Source organism: Oryzias latipes, chromosome 8 (genome assembly GCF_002234675.1).
Source record: "Oryzias latipes chromosome 8, ASM223467v1".
Lineage (NCBI taxonomy): Eukaryota > Metazoa > Chordata > Actinopteri > Beloniformes > Adrianichthyidae > Oryzias > Oryzias latipes.
In genome coordinates this window covers 24,162,715-24,188,213 of record NC_019866.2, presented here as the reverse complement: position 1 = coordinate 24,188,213, position 25,499 = coordinate 24,162,715, and the positions used below count along the sequence as shown (strand labels likewise).

The window sequence follows — 25,499 nt, the reverse complement described above, 5'->3', positions numbered from 1 at the left end:
CCCCCCCCCCCCCCCCCACGCCCTCCGTCCCCCTCATCCTACTCTACATCTGCTTGTGGGGTTTGTCGCAGCAGTCCTCGCTCCCGGAGCCCTGTGAGGTCGCCGTGCCCGCAACCGGCACCGGGCCCGCGCCCCCGCCCCCTTCCCCGCCGCTGCTTCCGCCGCTCTCCCGCAGCTCCTTCTCCCTCCTCTCCCTCTCCACCGCCTCCTGCTCGCTTTTGCTGCTGGGGAACTTGTCCTTGTTGTTCTCCTTCTTCCACTTCATCCGGCGGTTCTGGAACCAGATCTTCACCTGCCGCTCCGTGAGCGCCAGCGCGTGCGACACCTCGATGCGGCGCTTCCGGGTCAAATAGGGATTAAAGAGGAACTCCTTCTCCAGCTCCAGCGTCTGGTAGCGGCTGTAGGTCTGCCGGCCTCGCCTCCTGCCCGCAGCTACTGGGGAGGGAGGGAGGGTTGGAGAAAACAAGGGGGGGGGGGGCACGCTCTTAGTTGTTTTATTTTATTTTTTAAATTGCCTTTGTATACACACAGAGAGAAGCTTTTTTAGGGGGGAGGGGGGTTAAAAGTTTAAATTGTGTGTATGCGCTCGTGTGTGTTGGAAAAGACCGAGACATTAAAATAAATTAGCAAATGTATTCGGTTGCTATTTTTCAAGACAAAATAATTGATTTACATTTTTTTTAATTAATTCTCAGTTTTTCTATGTTTTCTTCTTTAACTTGAAATCAAAAAATTTTTTTTAGTACTGAGGAATCGATTTGCGTTTTAGGCTAAAATTTTTCCTGAAAACATTTTAGGAACAACCAGTGGAGAGGTTTAGTTTTCATGGAGGTGTGAACTTTACGCGCCCAATAAAAGCAAAGAAACGCTTCTGCTCTGATGCAGAGAGAACAGATCGAGGGTTCAAAGACAGAAGCCGTCAGTTTCTAACAAACTACTGAGTTTAGTTACAGTTTAAGGCATTTAGGTATAGATTTGACCACTGTATTTAATGATCACTGTATTTAATTAAGCAAAATGTGATTAAAGTGACTTTTTTGTTTTGTTTTATTTTCTGTCTTTATAAACTATGCATTTCATCATTTCTATAATGAGTTAGATATATATTTGTAAATTCTTTATTGCTTTGACTACAATGCTTGAAATGAATCAATAAATCCAATCAAATTTGAATAGGAAATAAAACCACTCAGAAACGGGGGGTTTATAAAATCAAAACAGGATCTCAATAGAAAAAAAGATCATATTTACCGATTTGTAAAACATAATCATTTCAAAATTTTACAATTCAATTGGAATTTAAATATGTAATTTTGTAGATTTTGGGATTCAATTTTGTAGTTATAGAAGTTACTTATAGTTAATTATAGAAGAAACTACATATACATATATATATATATATATATATATATATATATATATATATATATATATATATATATATATATATATATATATATATATATATATATATATATATGAGTAAATGCAACGAAAAGGCAACATAAATAAAGTGCTAAACAAAAAACACATTTTTTTTAAATATGCAACATAATCGTTTTACATTTTAAATTAGATAAAATATTTATGTTATATTTGTTAATTTTGTTTTTGTTTAATTTTGTTGTTAAAGGGTGTTCCTGTTCCTCTTTTGTCTCCGTGCGCGTGTCCGCTTTTACGCGATTAGACACAAACAACCCGGAGTTTATGAAAACGGAAAGTTTTTTGATGGCTTCTGTTTGTTTATTATTTTTTGTTATCGTTTTTATTTTTAAATTATTAATACATTTTCTCTGACTCTAAATGCCTTGTGAAAGTGGCGTCCTGTTAGGAAAACCGTAAAAAAAAGGTCTCGTAAATATCCCAGTGCGGACAAAGGTGTGGACATGTGTGGCGCATGAAAGCAGAGATTGAAGAGCTACCTCTGATCACTGAACAAATACATTTTTCTAAAGTCTGCAAACAACAGAGCCGCCGGCTGCTTCTCCGTCAGCCCGAACGGCTCCACACTGAACGGACCCCGCGCGCCAGGATTTACGGCAAATATTTACAAATCTTCGGTGGAGGTGCGCGGAACGGAGACGTGGAAACAATTTCCGTTCACTAAACTGGATCCCAACCACTGCTGATAAAGGAGGCGCACGCGTGGCGTTGCGTTTAGGAGAAAGATTTTTATTTATGCCACACCAACTAAAACGCCTGATTGTAGATTGGAGCTTTAATGCTGGCCTGCACCCCCACGCACACACTACACCCCCAGAGAAGCAACCATGATCACTTCCAGAACTTTGATGGGAAGGCTTTAGCAGCTAAATCCAAAGGATTGTCTTCCATTACGTTTACAGTAGTCACCAATCTGATGGAAGTCACTTGTAATTTCGTAGAAGCGCGCAGAGGAAGGAGGAGAAGACGCACACACAACAGCGCCTTTGTGGAGTGGGCCTGCGTGTCTCGGCTGTGTGTGGTCCGCCAGAGGCCGGCGCCGTTACTTTGTGCCACAGCTACCAGAGGAAGGTGGGGCCGCATACATGCTGTCAACAGACAGGAATTAGGGGGAATGCAAAAGGTTTTCCACCTTCAAATAAGTCACTGGGGTTTAGCGTTAGCACGAGGCAGAACCGGTGATCCAGCCCCGAACCCTGGATCTCAATGTGCAACAAAGGAGGCGACAAGAAGCCTGATCATTTAGCAATGATAATGACTAAATGGTTGTTTGTACCTCCATTTCTCTTTTTACTTTAATTTTATTATTTTCCAACTCTCTTAATCTCGGCTCTGGATCCAACAAAAGACACCCAGACAGGCTCTAAATAAACGGCAGCAGCTGACAAGCTGATATTTGGAGGGGCAGACTGTTTCCACTCGACATGAGAAGGCATTCAAAGGACAATGAACGCACCACCAACTAATAGCATTGATTCATAACATCGATTATGTCTTTCTCCATGTTTAAAAACGGCCGGGCAGTTTGTCAGAAGTCCCTGGCGCGCGCATGCAGAGCATGCTGGAGCACATTCAGCCACGCAGGTCAGGGCAGCGGAAATGAGCGGCAGCTCCACTCCTCCTCCCAGCTCTTAAAGTCCGGTTGTCTCCGTTATCACTTTTAGGATTTGCTCTCGAGAGGCTGTGTCAGATAAAACCTCCCTGACGATTTTTCACTTTCTAAGAAAGAAGAATTGTTTAAAAAAAAAGAAAAATACAAGAGGGCATATGAGAAAATCCTGCTCTTCATACAAACATTGAAAATTAGTTATGATGAGAATAAATACTATTTTTAAAGATATACTTCTGAGGGTACAAACTTCGAGATGAACATGATATTTTCCTGGTCATGAAACTCTGAAGAAGCTGCGCGCGCATCAGAGGCGCTCGTCGACCCACCGTTCTTTCCACCAACTCTAAATGTGTAAACGTTAAAGCAGATCTGCAGCAGTGAATTGTGTGTGAACTTGCACTGAAGCCGGAAATCAGCAGATCTTCAACACATGCATTCACGCGCGCGCACGTGGAAACTGAACAGGAGGGGATTTAAATTAAGTGTATAGAATGGGGGGTGGGGGTCAAAACCAAAGCTGACGGTTGTGAAATTATTATTGTTCAGGTTTATAATAAACAGCAAATCTCTGAAACCCCTCAACGCATGAACCTGTGTGCAAACCCTGTTCTCCTTCAAACACACGCACGCGTAAAAGAGTTATGGCCTCAAACAAAGCAGACGTCTCTGCAGCCAAACCATTCACTGATCTCCCATTTTCTCTGTTTCTGCGTCTCCCTGACACTCCAGAAAAATACCCCCATATCTCTCAAGCACACGTTTGTTGTGTACGTGTGTGTGTGTGGTTGTGTGTGTGTAAGTGGCTGCCATGTCTCCACATCCTCCCTCAGACCACAGTTAAAGTCGTAAAAGCTGTAGTAAAAGTTAAAGACTTAAAACCGGGTCAGAGCTGGGTCTGAGACTCCCAGTTTCTCCTAACTTCGCACCCCCTCATAGCTCCCCCCTTTCTTTCTGAACTAAAAGAGGAGGGGGTTCACCCCTTCCTTTCACATTTTTGCTGTTTTGTTTTGGTTGGCATGATTTTCTTCTGTCTCTTTTCCGGTTTTCCAGCGGCGGAAACTTGCAGACAATTTTCTCCCGCATACTTCACGAACGCACGCCTGCCGCTAAATGAATGCGCCCCCAGCAATTTCAAACTTATACACAAATGCCCCCCACACACATTTCCCTTCCCCGTCAGCGTTCCCATCGCTGTGCGGGAGCCGCGGCGGCGTCTCTGTTGGAAGACTAGACAGTCAGTGGTTTTCTCACCTTGCGGCCTCATCCATGGGAACAGCTGCGTCGGCGAAGGACTCTGATCGGTTCCGTCCGCGTCCTCGCCGCCGAGCCCCGTCGCGCCCCCCAGTTTACAGTCGCTGTACTGGACCAGATCTGCTTCCTGAGCCCCGAAAAGAGTCTGCCTCTGCAGGGCGTCGTATCCGTAAAAGTTTCCAGGCTCTCCGTGGCATGTGACCGCGCAGGGGCTCTGCTGGTACGGGTTGCTGGGCAGCGAAGAGGCGCTGTGGTGGTAGAAGTCCTGGATCTGCGGCGCGTGCTGGAAGGTGGCCCCGGAGCCCGGGCCGTACACCACGGTGGGCCGACTGCCGGCCAGGTCCTGAGCGAACCCGCACTCGTAGTAGTTCGGACGCAGCGAATCCCCACTTTTGTATTTGGAGAAGAGCGAGTTTACAAAATACGAACTCATCTTGTGTTGTGTTCGAGTCCGCGGAGTCAGAGTGGCTTTCAGGTGTGTGTTGTTGGTTTTTTTGTGGCAGACCTAATAACACACAGAGACCAAGGCGGGTGGGGGGATGGCAGGCAATGCAGGTCTACCGCCGGTGTCGGTGACCGTCGTTGTGGTGTTTCCCCTCACAGCCACAACAGGCGCGCGGCTGCCGGCTGCTAAGAGCGACGGTGAGCAGCCAGAGCAAACCACAGCGGCAAGAACAACAGTCACAGCGTCTCCATGAGGGCTCCGGAGAAGAAGAAGAAGAAGGGGGATGAAGCAGAGGAGGAGGGAGGGCTCGTGCGCATTACAGTTCCTGTGTAAGTGCTGGAAGCGGGAGCAGTGTCGCGCTCTCAAACGCTTTTCCGTGATTTACTCCTTTGCAAATGAGTTGTTTCATATTTTCTCTCTCGCTCTCGCGCGCGCCCTCTCTCTCTCTTGCTCGCTCTCTGCCAGTCACAGTGTGTGTGTGTGTTCTCCTCACACTCCACCCGTGGAGGGACGCACGCGCACACGGATCTGAGAGGCTTGCATGCAGTTTTTTCCTCAGTGGCGTGCGCACCCGCAGAAACGCCGTGGCTTTTCCAGCCCCTGTGCGCGCGCGTGATACAACACAAAGGCAGTAAGAGAGAGGTGGGAGAGGAGTGTGGTGATGGTGGTGGGGGGAGGGGGGTTAATGAGAATTCGACCGTTTTGCGTCTGATCAAGTGCACACACCTGCGCGCGCATGCACTCTGTCAACTCTGCAATAAGGAGTTTCTGTGGGAGTGGAGCTGACAGCATCCCCATCATTAACGGCTCTTTTTAAGCCCCCAGCACCCCACCCCCCTTCAGTTCCTGCACGGTGTGGAACGCGAGGCGAGGGCCCAAAATGTCAGCAGCCCCGGCGGAGCAGAGTGCTTTTTAATTGGTGTCGCCTTTAACAACATATCGCCTGTAAATGTAATTTCAAAGCAGCCTCTGCGTTTCATGACTGTTTCATGACTGCCGCTGGTGAGGAAACAAACGAGCTCCGCCATGCAACACTCAGATTATATGGCACACTATTTAAATATGATCTCCATAAACGTGTGAGAGGAGGCGGCGAGGAGAACAGGCGCGGGAAAGTGACCGTAAACGTCTGCGTGGTCGAAGCGCAAAGCTCTGCAAAGCGTGCTGTCCGCCTGTTTACGTCCTGAAAGCTGGGGAGGCTGAGCGGGATGAGGAGGCGCTCCGAGGGCGCGCGGAGGCCCTGAAGGCCTCCACCCCGCAGGCTTCCTCTTCATTATAATGTTCTGCTGGAGAGGCGCTTCATCAGGGCTGTTGTAAGGGGTGACACCAAAACAGCCCCAAAACTGTGGCCTCAAGCACTCCTACACACCCTAACGGCTCGCGCACATGCGCACTCCGTTGACAAGGAAAGTGAAACAACTACAGTTAACAATAATTTATTGTTTTAACGCATAAATTGTTGCATTTTTGAACATATACACACATGTTTTGTTTCTCATCCAATAAACATGGATGGGACCATATCCTACCCAAACATAAGTGTTTCTTGCGTTCCGTTCCAGATTATGGCCTGGAGAATTTGGTCTACTGCAGGGCAATTGTTTAAGTCTAACTGCGGCACTGAAAACTTGGACCCCGTGACCACAAACACTTTTACGCACGCAAAACAAAGAAAATCTGGTATTTTGGAGAATTGGAAGTATCTTGAATTTGAAAAATCAAAATAATCCGACTGCATGTTAGCCCCACCCATCAACCACCCCCCAACCCAATGGGTCACAAGGCTCCCCTGTTACAGAAAACATTTAAATTCTTTTTTTCAAAGGATCAAAAGTTAAAATCTAGATTTATCTCTTCCAAACACCTCCTCAAAAACGGACCTAAAAATAGAAAGGAGGGAGGAGGTCACCACATTGCAGGGTCTCAGTCTGCTAGTTCCACGCGACGTGGTTTTCTGGTGGAGCACGAGCGCCATCATGCGGCATGTAGCAGTACAGCAACAGCAGGGGAGGGGGCAGCAAAGAGAGACATTGTTTGGGGTCCGAAGGCCTCGAAAGGATTTTCTCATTTGTACTCATTATAGATTCATTCCTATATAAATGCATGTATATGTATACAAATATTAACACATTCATCCATATATTTACATGTGTTTAGGAAATTTAAAAAGGGCTTTCATTGATATTTATTTTATTACCATCAAATAAATGATTCAGATGTTTTAAACCACGAGTGTTTTTTGCAGACTCAGCAGAAAATGTGGTCATAAAGAGTAAACAAAACTGCAGCGAAAACTGTGTTTTAAATTTCAGAAGCTGAACGAAGATTTGATCAACAAAAATGTTTGTTTTTGCGTCTTTGACACTTCGTTTATTTAGAAAACGCCTACATTATAATTACATTTCTAGCTTAAACGTGAATATTATCACTTTTAAAACGTAAATAATTTTAATATATGCTTCCACGGGAAGAGATTATGAGGAAGATGTTTTATGCCACTTTAATGATAGAGCCAATCCGCACGTGCGGGCTCGCGCGCGCGCACACACACACTTCTACTGCTGTTTAAAACAAAGCCAGCTCAGCAGTGACGGAGCCGAGTAAACGTGGATGTGTTGGTTCTGTGAGAGCGCGCGCCAGGGAAGTCCATCGCGGGAATGGAGCCGTTTTACTGCCGCGCATCATCGCTGTTTTTATGTCCGACAGACCTGGACTGTGAGAGTGAGCGCGGCCGTCTAAATTACTGGCAGTAAACAGACTGTAAAACACAGTTGCTGCCATTAGCCCTCTGAAGAGACAGCCGCGCAGCCTCCCTTTAGCTTCGTGGAACCAGAAAAGAGAAAATGAGTAAAAGCGCTAAAGCAAAGACAAAAAACTAGCAACGAGTTTATTACGCCCCCCCCCCCCCCCCTTCCAGGCTGCGCGGCATTTAAAACCAGCTTTATATTGTGTTTGACTGGACACTCGTACCTTCTGGGCCGCAAGAGGAGGCCTGACTCCGGCCACGGCGTGTTGGTCCTGAGATGACGCATCTTGCTGCACGTGCGCACGGACACAGTCGCAGCTGCAAAGCAGCGACGCATAAATGAGTTTGAGCCAGCAAACATAAAGTTCCCCGAGCCTTTTACATCACAGAGATACTGTACCCGGGAGCCCCCCCGTCTGTCCCATCAGAGGATGGGAGCTGAGGGCAGATGGGAACAGAGGGGCTCCGCTCTGCCCCTCTCATGTCTGCTTTCTCTCTCTTGCGTTTCTCGCCGCACTTTTTCATTCCTCACGGCGTGTTTGCTTTACAGCCGTTTAGTTCTTAACCTTCAGAAATTTATACGCTATAAACTTTTATTGCCGTCATATTCTTTTATTGCACCGCGCTGCACTGAATCCCCCCCTCCTCTCCTCTTCCTCTCCGGCTTCCTCTTCGGTTGTTTTTACGACAGTCGGCTGTGGATACTTCCAACGCGTCCTCATCGCTCATCACGTCCCGCTCCCTCTGCATGTTTTTGAGACGCCCTGCCCCGATGCGCGCGGCACATCCTGCTCCTCTCGTGCTGCGTGTTTCCGTGCGTGGAACCGGTCGAGGAAGTGTGCAAAACAGCTGACGCGAGGAAGAAGAAAAAGGAGCAGGGAAGGCTGTCAGAGCTCGGGTTATAAGCCTAAAGGGACAAATAATGTTGTGTTTTCAACTTTTCTTCCTATCTTTTTTTTTGAAAAGCATAGAAGTAAAGAAATTCAAAAAAGTCTGTCGGCCTGTTCTGAATGCGCCGTTTCCGGCAGAAACCTCCATGTGCACGAGAGACCTTAACCGGGAGATCCAGCAACGCAGCTCTGACGGTATTTTTTTAGCCATTCTTTGGCTCTTTATTTAGAGCTCGTGCGTGCTTGAAAAAATAACATCAACGCTCAAATTTAAATCAGTAAATATACAGGCTTTGGATCAAATTCCGTTTATGAGAAGTTTTTGAATTCCATACTCGTGTGTGAGATCAAAGGACATACATGTTGAACATTTATTTATTTATTTATTTATTTATTTATTTATTTATTTATTTATTCATTCATTCATTTATGACTGTGTATTTGTATATATCATTTGGATTTTTCAGCATTTCGTTTATATATGCAAAAATGTATTTCTTTAAATTAACGTTTTTTTAATCATGGATTTAGAATCAGAAAAAGTAACATTTTGAATGTCTATAATACGCTGTGTTCTTCAAAACTTGCAGTTTTTTATGAATTTTTTTTTTGAAAGATAAAAAACTAAAAAAGTATTTTATCGAAAGTGGTTTTAACATGTTTTCAATGTGATCTGTTTATGTTCATTTCCAAACCTGCAGTGAACGAAGCATCCTGTTTTATTTCAGTTGTGTGTTTGTTGCCTTCCTCGTGGTACATTTAGGAATTTCTTCCTTTTCTGTTTTCTTTTCAGAGTTCTTCCTCACAGCTACAGGCCTTCGTGGTTTCTTCATGGATGACTTTGGCTGCAGTTGGAGCGGCAGCGACGCGCACGCGCAGCAGATAGTCTGCTTGACATCTCTCGACACACGTGCACAACAGCCTTCGGATCACATTCCAGCTATTAATAAGTGCGGAGCGGATGTGAAGTGATCAGAGCAGCGGCTCTGCTCTCATGTGCGGGACTGACTCCCGCAGAGGAATACGGATGAGGCCGATCATGATCAAAGCCGAGTTCCATGCACGACATGTCACGCTGCCTGCGCGCCCACGTCTTCCTTCAAGCATAGATGCCCAAGTGGGCTGCTTTAGCGTGATTATCTGCTTTTCGCAGCACGTGGGCGTCCAGTGCGCGCGCTTTATGTACTGATACTGTAACGTGACCGGCGGGGTTTCGCTCCAGCGGCAGTATCCCGCCGGATCCCACAGCCGCCGAGGCCGCGTAGTGGGGACAACTCCAGCGGTCACCCGTTCCCACGTAAGTCCCGGCCAACGCCGGAAAGGACGTTTTTGGGTACATACCAGGCTCACAAACTTGCCATTTACAAGAAAGCTTTTTGATGACGTCATCATGTGATGTTCAAAAGAGAGAATACAACCCCCATTGATAAAAATATCCCAAGTTGGATTAATTTTTTAACCCAACTTCAAGGTTTGAAAGAGACTGACCTTTTCTCTGGTTTACTTCAACCCAGGAAATAAAAGGGTTTTACCACCATAACCATAAAAATTAGGAATGTTCAAGAAAATAATCCAAAATACATAAACCCAAGGTTGGGTGTAGGAAATAATGAATGTGTTTTAAGAGTGACATATGTATACTTTTTATTTGTAGATGCTTTTTATGACAGATCCTTTCTAAACAAATCATTTAAACATAACGTGAATACAGTTTATGAAGTGCACTTTTATTGTAAGGGCTGAATTCCAGTTTTAAGAACATGTTGACACTTTTGGATTTTTTGTGACCAATGCATTTAATGAAGTCCACCTTTTTTGTATTCTTTTCTCTCTATATTTATAGGCTATTACATGTTCTATAGTTTGTTTCTTCAAATTATGATCACAGATTTGATTAATTCTAACAACATGTCAACGAAACCATCCTGCATTTGTTCTTTCAGTCATTTTTTTTACTTAACAAACAGCTTTTAAAATAGGATTGTCCTAAAATAAACGTTAATAAAAAACTACGAGTGTTTTCTTCTTCTTTGTGGAGCTGCTTGTGAGAACTTTGGGTTTGGAAAGAGTTGGTCCAGCAAAAGTAAGGACACATTTCTGTCAGAACTCTGTCTCCCCCTCTGGTCATTGGCGGGAACCGTCTCCAGAGTTATAAACACACTACATCTCCCAGCAACCCCAGCACACAGTTCCTGGATGCCACACACCTGACTTTCATTTGCAGTCACTCACAGTACACTTACGCTCTGCACTGAGCCTCACTCAGTGCGAAGTATTGTTTTTGCCGTTCTGTCTGCATTACTGAACGTTTTATCTGGACCTGATCTTCTGATTTCCTCACCCTATCTTGTCTCTGTTTGCCTCCCCCAAATCTCACGTGGATCCTGACAACCCCAGTCTCTTCTCTTAAGCTCTCATGCTCGTTATTGACCCCTGCCTGCCTGACCCTGATTTAGCTTTGTGGACTTTTAGCTGAGCCAATAAGCCTGCTGCTTTTGGATCCAGCCATCTGCCTGTTCCTGTGACAACTTCTGTTTTAATGGAGAGAGAAGAACACTGATTCTTCAAAGGTCTGCTGAAACTGAAGCTGTGCCACCATTTTACCCAAAGATGGTAAAAATCCAATTTTCTGGCCATGATTATGAAAGAATGGATAACAGTTTGAAATTATGGGGGGGGGGGGGGGGGGGGGTTCAGGTTGTTGCAACCAAACAACCTGAAACCTGCAGTGATCAGCAACCGTGGACTTTTCCTTCATTACTGTCATTTCCGTGGACAAAGAATCTTTCACTTTAGATTCCTTTTTTGCTCAAAAACGTAAGAAAAGGAAAACGTTTTTTCTCTCTTTTTTTTGTTTTTTAAACTAGTTTTAGTTATGTTACATCTGTCTTTACCACAAGGGACTGCACACGCACGCACGCACGCACGCACGCACACATGCACAGATCCATTGAATGACCTGCTCAGGAAGCTGCTCTCCCGCAGCAGCAGCAGCTCATCATTAAGCCCCGCACTTCTTCCTCCTATGCAGCTCCGGCTCACAGCTGAGGCAGAATGCAAATCTTCTGCCCTGCCTGGGTCTGCAGGGCAGCTGAAGTGTGGGGGTTTCTTCATATGCAACCCCCCCCAGCCAGAGCAGCTCTCATCTTCGGCTCAGCTCCCAGATTGTTCAAGGAATGTCTTTGTTCAGTCTAGGACGTATATAAGGACGTTTCAGTCCAGAGAGTTCAAGGGTCAAATGTAGATGGAAGAAGCGGAGTTCACGTTGGCGCAGCTTTGACTCTCACTTTCTCCGTTATTTAAGGATGACATTTGTTCTCCACGCGCTCACTGCTTCTCCATGTAAGTTATGTGAGCTTGGAGAGTCGTAGTTCACACATTCTTTTCTTTGTCTGCATGTTTGGAATCCTCTTTCATGAAGCGGAATTTATCTTATTTTCTTGTACTGATGGTTGTGACAAAACTATCCCACCGTGTTGTGACTGAACGGGAGTGTCTTCTGCAGTTTGAGTGGACGGGTGTCAGTCAGGGGTGTTGCCACGTGTTGCTCCTCCAGCTGAAGCCTGTGCTCCAAATGCGTTTAAGGAAAACCTTCATCAGAAATCCACATCCATTTTGCTTTCAGCACCTTATTTAAAAATAATGGCAAGCATCAAATTTTACTTTAAATGTTCATTTTTATCTATTAATCCTTTAAGAGCAATGTTTCCCGCTTTTACTTTTTGCTTTGCTCAAATATTCTGTTCATGAATATATAATAAAGTTTAAGTAACTGAAACCCAATTGTTCTTGTTTGTCTGGCAGTGAAAGGGTGTGAGCGCGGGTGGGGGTCCTGAAGCTGACGTCAGCTCCGCCTCTTAAGCAGAACATCAAAGGATGATGACGGGTCACCATCAACAATATTCTGAATAATCTGAAAATCAGTCTTAAAGGAGAACCAGCGACTGTGGCCTTCTCCAGTGACTCCTCTCATCCTGCGTGGGCGTGCTCGTGGGGGGTTGTTTATTGGTTTATGACAGTCTTTTGGAGTTGCAGCCAGACAGACGCCTCTGTCCTCCAAGCTTCGGTTTTCTCAGCTGTATAGAGACACATATTTGCAACACATGCCTGCTCATCCGAGTCTTCCTCCCCTCTATCCACTGACTCTTCCACCTCCGCTCTGGTTCTTTGTCTTTAGGTCAGGAGATGAGCGAGAAGAAGAGCGGATGGGTCAGTTCACTGAAAGAAGAAACGCGACGGTTCTGTAAAGTCTCATTTTAATAAGAGTCCAGCATCAGCAGCACAAAGTTACAAGAGACAAACACATAGGACACGCAGGAAGGTCTGGGGGGCAGACTGGACGGGTTTGGAGCTGCTGCCCGCAGAGACGCTCTTCCTGTCACACAAATGAACATTCAGACAACAACGACACGGAAAACGGCTTCAAAGAGCGAAAGAACTCATAAAGGAGTCAGATAAAATGTCGACACACTAGAAAAAAATCCAACATTTTCAACTCATTCCGATCAGAAAGACAAACTCGCTTTATGTACAATAAATTAGAAATACTTCATATCGAGAAAGTTCTTTCTCATATTTTCCAATATTCTCTTCAGAAAGCAGAAATTCTCCCATCGGCTCCTAGAAATAAGCATCAAAACATCGCGTGCTTCGGGCATGCGCAAACTGTAAACATGTTCCTCATGGGCGAGAACGCGCAGCTGTCCTGTGAGAAACGGAAGAACCACGGTGTGAGCGCAGGTCCTGTGCGCGTGCACGGCTGACAGGGTTTGGTTTGAGCCCCCCCCCCCCCCCCCCCCCCCCCAGTCCTTCAGATCTCATATTTTACATGAACACATCATTGGCGCCGCTGGTTGATGTTTACTATAACAAAAGGGGGTTTTGAAAAAGTGCACGTGCACTTCCTGAAATGAAAGAAAGCCGCTTTGCATAGCAGGTATTACCTCGTGTATGAAAAACAGACACGCAGAATGTATAATAATAGATTTTCTGTAATGTGATGAAGATGAGGTGTTGGGTCTCTCAGAAGAAGATCTGCTGTTTTGGCCTCACAACATCTTTCGGGTTAGAATCCACGGAGGGATGCGGGGCATTAAACGCCTGTCAGATGCGTGGATGCAGTCGTATGGAGTCAGAGAGCTGCTGAAGCGCGGGCAAAACAACCATTTTAGAGCAGCATCGCAGTCTCTGCAGCGCGTGAGACGACCCACGGCCACGAAATCCCCGACATGATCGATCCTGATCGGATTCGCGCCTGCTGAGGTGGTTGATCCTCCCGCCGGTCCCTCACCTCCGCGCCTCATTACTCAAGCCGACACTCGGAGAAACAAACGGCGGCTGGCCGCTTTCTAATCAAACGGTGACAACAGAGAGTCAAACGACTGCAGTGGAGGAGAATAAAATAGGGATCACTCCCCTCCTCTGAGCAGGCCCCCCTTGCCTCCTTCTTCTATATTGATGGCCTTTGAAATTCTGGTTTCAGCACCTGCTCGCGCAATCGCTGACAAAACTGAACCAATAAATAACCAATAAAGGAAGTGCTTCAATAAGAAAAGAAAAGGAAATGCTGTTTCTTTCTCCTTTCCCTCCACTTCGCGATGCACCCAGACATCAAACAACCCGAACTGTGCGTAAATCTTCTTTTCACTCCAAGTCCGCGGGAGGAGAGAAAGTCCCTCCGTGGAGATTCTACTCCAGTCTGAGATTTCGAAAGTCCCATTCTCCAAACCTGTCAGTGAACATCACATTTGCTTGAGTTTCAAATCGCTGTTAATGGATTGATGACGGAACAGGAGAGCGCGCCTCCGGAAGTTCGTCTCCTGGCCTCTTAAGTCCACGTGGCGCACTCTGGGTGTGTGCGCGCGCTGCTCCTGCAGGTGCGGTCTGTGAACCTTAAAGCGCACTTGCTGTTCGACCCGGATGGCTGAAGCTCTCGTGACGTCACCAACAAACTGCAGTGCGTTATCTGTCTTTGTTTTTTTGTGCTTGCAAACACGCGCTTCAGGTTGATCATCTGCGTGGTATGAGCGTGCGTGTGCGTCTGGGGTGTGCTTGTGTGCGCGTGCTACACGACAGTGCCTCTACTCCTTGGACTGGTCCTTGCTCTGCTTCTTCATTTTCATCCTTCGGTTCTGAAACCAAATCTTCACTTGGCGCTCCGTCAGGTTGAGCGCACGCGCCACCTCGTGCCGCCGGTCACGCGTGAGGTACATGTTGAACAGGAACTCCTTCTCCAGCTCCAGGGTTTGGTACTTCGTGTAAGGGCATCGCTTCTTCCTGGAGGAGCGCGCGTGCAGCCAGTTGGCTGAAGGGTCATCTGTGGAAGAAACCAAAACAGTCTTTTAACCAATAATCTGAGAGTTCAGAGGATTATGGTTTAGTTTTTGCACCTCTGAAGACATTTTATCATGTCAGTGATAAGCAAAACTCACGCGCAAAACAAGTAATCTTTTAAGGACAATTCCATCTATTGCACATTCAGTTTCAGATTTAAAAAAAGACATTAAAGTTATTTTTTATTGCAACCAGAATTTGAATCATTTAGAAGTAAATAAAACCTTTTTCTCAATTCAAATGTTTGTTTTTAGATGATTTCAAGGAAAAAACCTGAAACAAAGACTTTCATTAATTACAAAGTATTTTACTTTTTAAAAACTTGGTCATTTGAGTTACCCAGATACACAAAAACACACAAAGTTTTTTATATAATCAATATAATATTGGTGGGGGAAAAAACATTCTTTTTCGTGTTTGTTTGTTTGCTCTGGCACATTCAGGTTGTCTCCCCTGTAGTCTCTGAAGCATTAGGGGGAAAAAGTCTATCCATCCCCTTTCTGTTTCAGTTGTATCCCTTCTTTGGTCACGATGCCTGTGCTGGGTACAGTTGGGCAAAGGTGGGGTACACCAGTCAGTCAGTCAGTCTGTCACATCTAAGGACACTTTTGAGTAACCAAATAATTAATGAAGCACCTATGAAAATCCATGCATGCAGAGGGGGAGAACATGCAAACTCCACAAAGGTCTCAGCCAGGATTCAAACGAGGGCCTTCTCACTGTGAGGCAGAGCGTTAACCACTGCACCACCATGCCGCCCCAGGGTAAAAGTTTTTCAGCCTTTTGGTTCTTGGAAGTTCATGTCATATTGTTTGTTTATTTCGGCTTCTACCTCCTCTTCGTCCCACTTGTTACAAACTAGCTAGTTTTGTGTTAGTCGTTGGCACTTCCTCTTTAGTCTTCATCGCTTTTGCTGTCACGGCTGAGTTTTGTTGGGTCTTAGTTTAAGTTTTGCTTTGTTCAAGTAAGACTAAATTCTTTTTACAAGTGATGCTCCCTTCAGGTTCTGCACGACTCATCTCCATAATTTGATGAAAAATCGACCCAAATGTGTTAAAAGTACAAGACTCAGGCCGAGGAGTCACAGATTTCAGGACCACAGCTTTACAGCGAGTTCAAGATTTGTGAGCAAACCAGGGCAGTCAAGGATTTTATGTGTCTATGGGGTCCAGCATCTGTGGTCACTGCCAGACTTCATTTCCCTGCTCATCCACAAAGTCAGAGTCTAAGCACATGAGCATTCATTCCATTTTCCGTCAAACTTCAGCTTTTATTGTGAAGAAGTTTTCATGTCAGTGATTACTGTGATAAAGCAAAGGGACAATAACAACGCGGACAGGAGATGTGATAATCCTGTCTCTAGATAAGTCATGTTTTGTCAGACTGAAAAATCATTGCGGCAGTTTATTTCCCTAGATTACTGAAAGCACGCACACATGCATGCATTCACACACACATGTGATGGGAAAGTGTTTTACAGGTCTAATAATGTTTTTATGATTATTTTTCCTGCTGTCACTGCTTGGCTTGTGATCGTCTTTTCTAAAGCTCTGAAGACATTAACATATCAGAACATTATGTTTCAATAAACACAGTGCAACAGTCAGGCACTTCGCTCTGTAAAATGTAATGTAATCCTTTGAATACAGCTGCAGAGCAGCTTTCTCTTTGTTTGATCTGTGCAGATTTTCAGATGATTTTTTTTACTGTAAACATCAAGGAAACCCAAACGCTGAAAATAAAAAAAAAGCTGCAGGATTTTTCCTGTTTGTCTGATTTGTCTCAGCAACACTCGGGCCAAAGCTGTCTGAGGTTTACACACTTCAGAAGATGAATGCTTGGAGAAAAAACACAGATAGAAATCACTCTTTCATTGTGGTAGCTTGGATTCAAAATGAAAAGTCACAGCTTTTAGATAAGAAGAGCCTCTTCAGTTTGGCATTTCCATTTAGAGGAAGCAGCTTTTTCTTCTTTCCTCTTGTGTTGCCTCCCTTGTTTTTCAGGCAGCCACCTCTAGCTCCTTTCCTACCACAGCTGTTTTTATGGCTGTCAGACCAATGTAATTAGCAGGGTTTTCTTTTTTGGGATATGCAGGCCTGGTTTGGTTTCCTCTTCTCTTCTTCAGAGCAGTGAGGCCTTCCACACGTGGCACAAAGGAAGAACTAACTAAAGAAGAAGCACTATTCTGATGGGAGACATTTGTTATTCAGCTCTCAGTTGCAGTGTTACTTTCGCCCTGGAGCTTTATCTATGACCCATTAAGGATTTTATTGCTTAAACAAAACAAGAAGAGGCTTTTGTACGACTGTTTTCTCATTTGTGAGTTTAGGTGTGTTGTTTTTCTGCTTAATAATTACTTTCAGTTTATTTTGCTCTCAGTGCTCAAAAGACACTAAAATTTTTCATCCAGTTTTATTTTGAGTATTCTCTTCATATTGTTTCCCTTTTGGGATCACCTGCTTTGCCTTGTCAGGCCCTCCCTGGTTCACCTGACTTTTGCCTTTACCTAAAGCCATGTCACACATTCACTAAGTACACTCTGTTCATTTTCCACGTATGACATGTCGGTCTTTCATGATTCATGGATGTCATACATCATTCAGAAGTGTTTCTTGCGTTCGTCATTGGTCGATGTGCGCAGATGTCCATCGAGGTTTCGACCAACCGGTCTTTACGCATATTCAGTTTTAAGCTTTTCGAAATTTTTGGTTGGTTGAAGATTATGCAGTTTACGCATATTTTACATAGTTTATACGCAATTATTACGTAAATCCTATCGAATTGTGCATAGTTTTTGCAAGATGCATAAAACAAATGTATGTCTAACGAACCTTTCACGCATGTACCACCGATGTGTAACTTTTATATCACGTATACGGCGCAGATGTCATGTTTAACTTCCGTAATGGACACATGAATCACTAATGAATTGCATGTAAACGGCACAATAATCACGCATTGTTCATGTTCTACGTTGCTTTACGTTTTTTTTTTTGCGTGGTTTATTCGTCCTTCTTCCGTAGTTTTAAGGTGGTTCATTGCTAATACATCTGTGAAAATTTCACATAAAGAACAACAACGTTTTCCACATATATTCACGCATGAGCAATTTTGTGCAATATGTACGTAGTGGCTGTGTGACACGGCCTTCAAACCTCTTTGTTTTTTCACTTCTAGATTAACCCCTTTATGCTGTATGTTGTTATTTTGCAACAAAACTCACAACTCAGCATCACAGTGAACTGGAAAAAAAACGGAAGAATTTTTTTTTACATCGTTTTTAATAAATTCACGCAAGAAGGGTTTAAATTCCTCCTGCTGACTGGAGGGGATCTGCCATATCAAAAGCATTTCAGGATTGTTCAATCTTTCTATTATCCCTTTTTTCTAAACCAGAGTAGTTTTTGTAATAAAGATCCGGGCCACATGAAAACACAGCACACACACCTACCGTGTGTAGACATGCAGGCTGCAATGTTGAAGCCAATTCATGGTCGATTGTGCCATCTAAATTTAAACTGGCCCTGCAACAGCCTTTGAGCAAACTCTACAGTGGGTTTTTAGATGCAACCTCATAATTCTGAAATCTTGAAAAGAAAAGAAATCTGTGGTATAAACCTGCAAAGAGTCAGATGGGTCCTTCACAGACGGAGCAGTGGTTCACCGTGGCTCCCTAAAAACGGTTCACATGCAGGCGTGGGTCTCAAGACTGAATAGGGGGGTCAGGGGGGTGATTTAAGGACAATGGCATCATCCTTTCTCTAGAACAGAGCCCTAAGGCGTCAACTTTAGCTGTTTTTTGCATTTCATCCACATCTGTACCTGAAGGTAAGGGTACAACTTCTATTGATCCAGATGGAAAGCCACACAATGTTCTATACAAACTGGATCTCTCGGAAGTCTTAGCAAATCATTATTGTTTTTGTGTCTTTTAACTAAACCAGAATCATAAATACCACAGAACAAACCCCCCTGATGGGACACCAACTAAAACTCACGTCTCAGTGTGGCTTTGTTCTTAGAACTTTAATAAAAGGTTTTGAACCCAAGATCATTAGCAGAATTGAGGAAATATGAAGACTAATAATTATACTTCCACATGTTCGCCTTAATGATGTCAAACTAAATGAAGCTGGGTTGTGGCTCTGCTTGCAGTCATCACAGAGTTGTAGAATCAGCACAACTGTTGTGGTTTCGTTCATTTTCTAGGAATGAGTCAGCTTGACAAACTCTGAAATCCTGACACAGAGTGGCTGAACCCCCCAGCTCACCTCCCACAGCCCCCGCCTGAGCTTCATAATCAGAGCAGTGATTGGTAAAATGTGTTCTAGAGCACAGGCTGAGGACATTGCATGTTTGCTTCAGTGTTTATGACTCGTGTGGATGACTGGCTGATACAAACTGTGGTTATGAGTTGCTGCCTTTGAGTCACGTCTGACATGCATCACTCATACTAACAGCCACTTTTAAGTCATCAGTGCAGAGAATGTCTGTGCACTGAGAGAGGACGATCCCATCCCAGTGAACAGAAAAAGGCCATCATCACAGTGGCATCTGCATGTTTACATCAGGCTATGATGGAACTGAGATCTGCGTTCAAGATGCGTGATGTGTGTTCAAGAACGCACTGAACGCAGGTTTTTTTTCACATTTGGTGTTCTCCTGTTCCTACCCGATGCTAGCGCATGAATCTACAGTTGGTTGGTGTCAAATGTCGAAGCGGTGCAAATCTTGCTCCAGGCTTTTCCTCTCAGCTCTATTCCAGTGAAAGACTTGGTGTCATAGAAGTCCAGCCGGGTACAAACTGTTCATTTTTCCTCCATGATGCCCACATGTCCACTACCAAATCCTAGTCCCTGATAGATCAAAGTTAAACTGGTTTCACTTTCAATACGTGTTCAATGGCCGCGTGTTTTCTATGTAGAGCTAAAAAACACGGACGAAAAAACATGTAGCCACGCAGGAACAAGAGGATTTTGAATGCGGAAACTTGAAAAGCACATTTACCCACGCTTACATTGAGTTTTTATAGGGTTAGTAGTATTGTATCACGAAAGTCGTAGTGAGAATCCGCAGGCACTCATTTATCTATATAGTCAGAGGACTGTAGCCAGACGGGCCACTTTGCTTCTTTCTTTTTGATTTCCGTCCCGCTTTGAGCTCATTTCAGATAAAAAAATTAACAGTAAGCCAAACATTTTCCACCTGACATCAAATGTGAAGTTTGCTTTGGTATGACCTGAATTTGCTTGTGCCTTCATGCCAACCTGTCAGTGTAAAATCCAACCTAACAAACAATGTTTTATGGATTTTGATACCAACTGTTCATCCTTTCTCCAAAGAAATTATTAATTCCTCAAAAAGACCTGCAAGACTGAAGTTAGTAACTCCGCTATCTTGTTGGAAAAACCTGCAGCTTGACTCAGTATTTCAATTTATTACCCAAGTTTTTATGATCATTGTCTCATTAATGGAGCTATTTATTTCCAAATTGAGAAAATAATTTATTCGTCAGGTTTGAAGCTGGGGGCGAGATACAGAGAAGTATTAATCGAGCAGCGCTTGATCTTGAGTGTGTTAAATGGGTGGGATATGGATGCATAAGGTTTGAATTTGGCTCAGGTCTAAGACATCATAGTAGTTAGTCGGTGATGTACAGGACATCCGTCATTTTCTGTTCCTGTGGATCCTTCCTTTAATTTCTCTCCACCTGGGCTTTAGATAGCAGCCGTCATCCATAAATACGTCCTTAACACCCTGTGGAATCAATTTCCTCCAAGGCGGCCGGCATGTCCAACACAGCTAGAGAGTAGAGGATCGATTGCATTTCAGAGCTAAGTATAATCTCTAGGATAAGGATATTTGCATTTGTGGTGGGGGTGGGAGGGGGCACGGTTCGTTTGAGATGCTGTAAAGAGGGTGCTTTGCATTCCCTGCATGTATAATAGCTCAGAGAACCATCCATTACCCTTGGAGCGATGGCACGATCACGGCTGTCGCCCCTAAATGACAAATAGGGGGGGCAACTTGTGAGCATACGCCGTCTTCTGTCTGCAGGTTAGGAAAGAAGAACAGATGCTAACAGAAAGACAGAAAGGGCTGTGTCTTCTCCATGCAGCGATAGCTTTGAACGTGCACGACACAGTCGTTCCCTCTGCTCCTCACCTTCCTGATGCTGGACTCTCTGCCTCTGATGGGATTTGTGTGTCCGGTTTGATGAATGCATGGAAACAGCCACCAAAGTAGCAAAAACCAATAGTACGTCTCTCCTCTTTCCCACTCTCCCTCCCTTCACAATTTCACCCTAATAGTTCCAGAAATTGACCTCTCGTATATCTCAAAGGCAGGGTTATTACATTTCCCTGCCGTATTTCATCTGCCCCCGCCCCCTACCAATACCCTTATCTCGCCAAACCCTTCCAGCCCATTTCTTCCATCCACCAACAGCAACAAGCCAATTAATGGGCTTGTTCATCCAGCATTGGAACTTAATAAACTTGGGGGTAATAAGTTTTTCACTTTACCTGCCAGCAGCACAAAGACTGAAGTGTAATCTTGTGGTTTGTTCTGGATGAGCGCCCAGCACCTCTGACACAAAGAGGAATCTGTATCTGGATGGTGGCTCTGCTCCACGTGACGTTGGGAGAGGTAAGGCTGCAGGGATGCTGACACACGGCAGACATTTTTTATGAATAGGGTGGGGGGATTCCACTTGGATCTGTCCTGCTCTTAACATACATCACCCCGGCACCGTATATTATTTCTGTTTTCCTAAAAAGTGAATGGGAGCTGTATTCAAAAGGACCGTGACCGACTTCTCTCACTGTTAAAATCCAGTAACCTTTGCTTGGTAAAATTTACAGCTTTGTGGAGGAAAACATGAGGGTTTTTGTCAGGAACTCCTCCCTGCCTGGAAACAGGCACCACAGTATTTCCTGTCAGACTTCCCCAAAATCCAGCTAGAAGTAAAACATCTGAACGCTGGGAGGAATTTCAAAACATCTTTACGGGACTTAATGTTCATGCAGTCAAGACTCACGACTCTCACAGGAATTTAGAAAAGGCGGAAAATCTCATTCTTAACTGAGTTAAAGTGTCCAGAAGGCACAATGAAGCATTTTCATTTCAAACTCTCCTAGAAAACAAAATATAAAGTTTTGTCACAGGCAGAAACAGCCATAAAGTCTTCCCAAACATAATGAGAAAATCTTTTCTCAAAGATGAGCACAAATCCAGTTTATGCAAACCGTGGAGCAGCACATGTAGAGTATTTCAGAAGATGATAATAAATGACTTCCTTAAGTGCCGTGGAAGTTTGTTCAGTCTCTTTTATAAAGTACCCTGATGTCATTGTCTCATAAAGCCGTGTAGCAGCAGCACTTTTAAAGATGCTGTGTGATTACAGACTCCACTGATGGCCAGATTAATGGGATGAATTGACTCTCTGTGCATCTGATCCTCATTGTTGTAGCTTTAGGTTTCAACCATAAGCCTTCCTCTCATCCGAGCAGATCTGATGCCTAAAACGGGGAGAAGCGAACATCAAAAAGGGAACGTAGAGGAAAACGGCTTCAGAGAGCGAGCCCCGAACACAGCGTTTGTGATTCTTTTTCCCACACTGACCCCCTGGCAGGACCCGACCGCCTGTTGATAAACTGACACTCCAGAATTATGTTTGCTGCATTCTCCGACTGCGTCTCAAATTGCTGCCATCGGTGGAGAACCAAAGGACACAATGTTCCTACAGCTCAAGGCCCGAGGTGTCCTGAGCTCCAGCAGGAGCAAAGCATCTCAACACGAGATGGAGCAGAGAGAGGTGTTGAGATCTTCTTCCATTCTGTCTCACAGCTCATTCATACAGTTTTAGTTATGAACTTTCTAGATTTATTTCTTCAGCATTGCTGCTAAAGGATGAGCTGCTATTGCAGTCATGAGGGAGGAAATCACAAACACATCACAGCCAGACGGACTTTGACTGATGGAAATAGATATTTATAATATTTTATTGCCTTTATGGTGTGTTTGTCTGGGTTTTTGTTTTCTCCTGTGGACATTATGTTTTTAATGTTAATTTTGAGTGTTGTTTTGAGTTAAGATCACATAAAAAAGCATAAAAGGGCACTGGTTTGTCTGGACTCTTACAAGATTTAATAAATGACTTCAAACTGTTCTATTGATTTCTGCTGCATTCAATCAGCAGGTCTGTAATATGTTCGCCCTAAAGCGGTTTTAGGAGAGTGAAATGAAAAGAAAAAAAAAACTTTAAAGCGCCACAGCCCTCAGCTGCGTGAGCTACAGGATTTCTGATCAGACCTGCACGGGCGTCTGTTGCATTCGGCATCTGTTTGGCACAAAATGGCCGTCTGCTGGAGATTAGAAACAGCCCGAGTTGCACTTTGGAAAGAGTTTGTTTTTGCCAGATTGAGCAGAAGGAAAAGCGGGAAGAAGCAGCAGAGTTAAAGAAAAAAAGCAGCGAGAAACTGAAGCGGTGACGCATGCGCAAATTAGGAAATTATTCTGAAAGATGTGAACACATTTTTTAGAATCACTTTTAAAATTAAAATTATTTATATACACAACCTATTTTTTAAATAAATCACTAATGTTTTGAATACGAGTGTGCTTCGAGATAATAACACCGGACTAGTTTTAAAAATATAGTGATAAAATAATAATTTTCTTTATTCAATTCCTAAAAAGTTATATCATCAATCAAGCAGGGTTGAAAAACAGAAAGCTGATTATTTATCAAGAAAGATTTTTTTAATTCAGAGCGTCTCCCATGTTTCCCAGACAGGACTCACGCGCACGCCTGCATCAGGCTGAGCTCGGATTTTTGTTTATCAACTGCTTGCAGTTTTTAGAAGCTCAGAAGGAGACTCGTGTTTAATGCTGCGAGGAAAACGCGCGCGCCCACAGGGACAAAAAAATCAAATGCCAAAATAAACTGCAGAAGAAAGCATGAGCGAGATAAAGAAGCAGCGTGCAGCACAACAGTTACATGGTTCGGGTGTCGATACAGAGACTCTGTGATCGCTTAGAGTCCCGCACTCAGGTTTGCGTGTCGAGGCAGCGCGGGGCCTGCAGGTTCACGCGGGAGGTTAATGAGTCAGGGGACCCGAGCTCCCTCGGAGAGCAGCCTCTGCTGCACCGTTCTCTCCTCCAAAAATGCCACTTCTGCGTTCGAACCCCACAGAGAATAAAGACAAACTGAAGACCGGTTCAGAACTCACGCATGCACCTTACTATGTCAGCTTTCCATCGGAACCCGCACGCGCAGCTCGGGTCTCCATGTTTCACCAGCTTTTGGTTGATAATTGTCCCGTTAAATATAAATATCGAACTCTCTGCTGGACTCTCGCCAAAGAAATCAGTCATCTGGAGACGCACATCCCACTCCGTCCTAAGTCAGTGCAACAGCAACATCCCATAATATGAAGGCATAAAATGGCCTTTTTCTGTAATGTACTTCTTCGCTTTCAGACACAGAAAAATCACCACAAACTCGCTTTAACGTGAGCTCGTGAGCGCGTGAGCCGCGGCTGCTGCGCTCAGCTCTCCTTTGTTCCTGTTTTATGGCTGCATTAAACGCGTTTACAATCTCCATCCGCGCGCTCGCGCTCCCACGCGTTTTTCCCACCTTGATAACTTACTTTGATCCGGGCCGTCTTTGTCCTCGCTGCCTTCACATCCCTCCTTACTCTCCTCGAACCCCCGGCCCGGGACGGCCGCCGGGTGGAGGCTCAGTTCGCGCGCCGCCGTGGACACGGGGTCCAGGATGTACGTGGTGGTCTCGTGCGGGTGCTGCACGCTCACTTTGAGCGGGATGTCCCCGCCTTGGTGTCCCAGCTGGGGCTCCAGCTTCACCTGCCCGGTTTGGCTCTGGCCCGAAACAGAGTCCGGGTCGCGAGGAGCGGCGTCCAGCCATGAGCGGAGATAGCGCGTGTCCGCCGCGGGAACATGCTGCGCCGGGAGGTACGGGTGGTAGACGGCGGGAAGAGCGCCGGCGCCGTGGTGCGGGCTGAACGGGCTCCACGACGGTGAGAAGACCGGGGGTTTGGGCTGGAAGCTGCAGGACGGGTACGAGTCAGAATGAGGATGCTCCGCATGTGCAGCGGCCACGGGCTGCCTGACGCCCGCGGCCACTGAAGAGTTTGGAGAGGAGTACTGGACGGCGGAGAAGCGGGCCGGACCGGAGAGTTCATCACTGTCGTGACTGATGATGGAGTCCACGTAATAGTTGCTGAGGGTCCCAGAAATGGACATTCTCGGACATTATCCGCGTGCAGCCGCGAGTTTGTTAAAGCAGAAGAAGAGGGACATTATGAGATTTACGTCACTCTTTTCTTCTTTTCTTCTGCTTTGCTGCCTTCCCCCCTCTCTGACTCTCGCTCTCTCACTCTCTCACTCTCTAACGCTCTCACCCCCCTCGTCACCCCCCTCCTCCCCAAAGACTCTGTGACCACAAACAAAATGTTCCAGTTTGCAGCCGCGCGGATTTGTCCATTTCACGCAAACTCATTCACGTTGCCTTTGAGTCTGACCCCACCCCCATCCCCTGCACCCACGTGTGTGTGAACCTGAATGTTGAGGAGGTTCTTGTTTACCTGAATAAAGCCCTAAGAAGTTCTTCAGACTACAGTCCACCTGCAACAAACGCGGGAAACGCTCATGGCCGCAGAGCGGTTCTGCTGCTTCTGATCTGCAGCTCCAACAGTCTATCTGCAGAGTGCGCGCGGTGACTCCTGAAGTGCTTGCTCATGTTTTACTTTTCTTTTT

General features: G+C 45.1%; 2 protein-coding genes and 1 long non-coding RNA gene across 4 annotated transcripts; 1 reads left to right on the top strand and 2 right to left on the bottom strand.

Annotated features, from left to right (window-relative positions):
* Nucleotides 1-30: 30 nt before the first annotated feature.
* LOC101169540 (homeobox protein Hox-B8a) lies at nucleotides 31-5,609 on the bottom strand. 2 transcript variants are annotated; one of them, XM_023957824.1, is made up of 2 exons: nucleotides 4,307-5,609; nucleotides 31-435 (listed from the first exon to the last, which is right to left on the bottom strand). In XM_023957824.1, the coding sequence occupies exons 1-2, from the start codon at nucleotides 4,737-4,739 to the stop codon at nucleotides 44-46; spliced, it is 825 nt and encodes a 274-aa protein (XP_023813592.1). In that variant the 5' UTR covers nucleotides 4,740-5,609; the 3' UTR covers nucleotides 31-43. The 2 variants fall into 2 exon arrangements, with proteins under 2 accessions (XP_023813592.1, XP_023813593.1); XM_023957825.1 differs by having other exon boundaries at nucleotides 31-432; nucleotides 4,307-5,604.
* Nucleotides 5,610-7,700: 2,091 nt separating this feature from the next.
* On the top strand, nucleotides 7,701-10,399 carry LOC105354656. The gene is made up of 2 exons (XR_909234.2): nucleotides 7,701-8,582; nucleotides 9,181-10,399. It is a non-coding gene; the product is annotated as an uncharacterized LOC105354656 (long non-coding RNA).
* Nucleotides 10,400-13,178: 2,779 nt separating this feature from the next.
* On the bottom strand, nucleotides 13,179-25,155 carry hoxb9 (homeobox B9). The gene is made up of 2 exons (XM_004071881.4): nucleotides 24,374-25,155; nucleotides 13,179-14,703 (listed from the first exon to the last, which is right to left on the bottom strand). The coding sequence occupies exons 1-2, from the start codon at nucleotides 24,984-24,986 to the stop codon at nucleotides 14,468-14,470; spliced, it is 849 nt and encodes a 282-aa protein (XP_004071929.1). The 5' UTR covers nucleotides 24,987-25,155; the 3' UTR covers nucleotides 13,179-14,467.
* Between the last annotated feature and the right edge of the window lie 344 nt (nucleotides 25,156-25,499).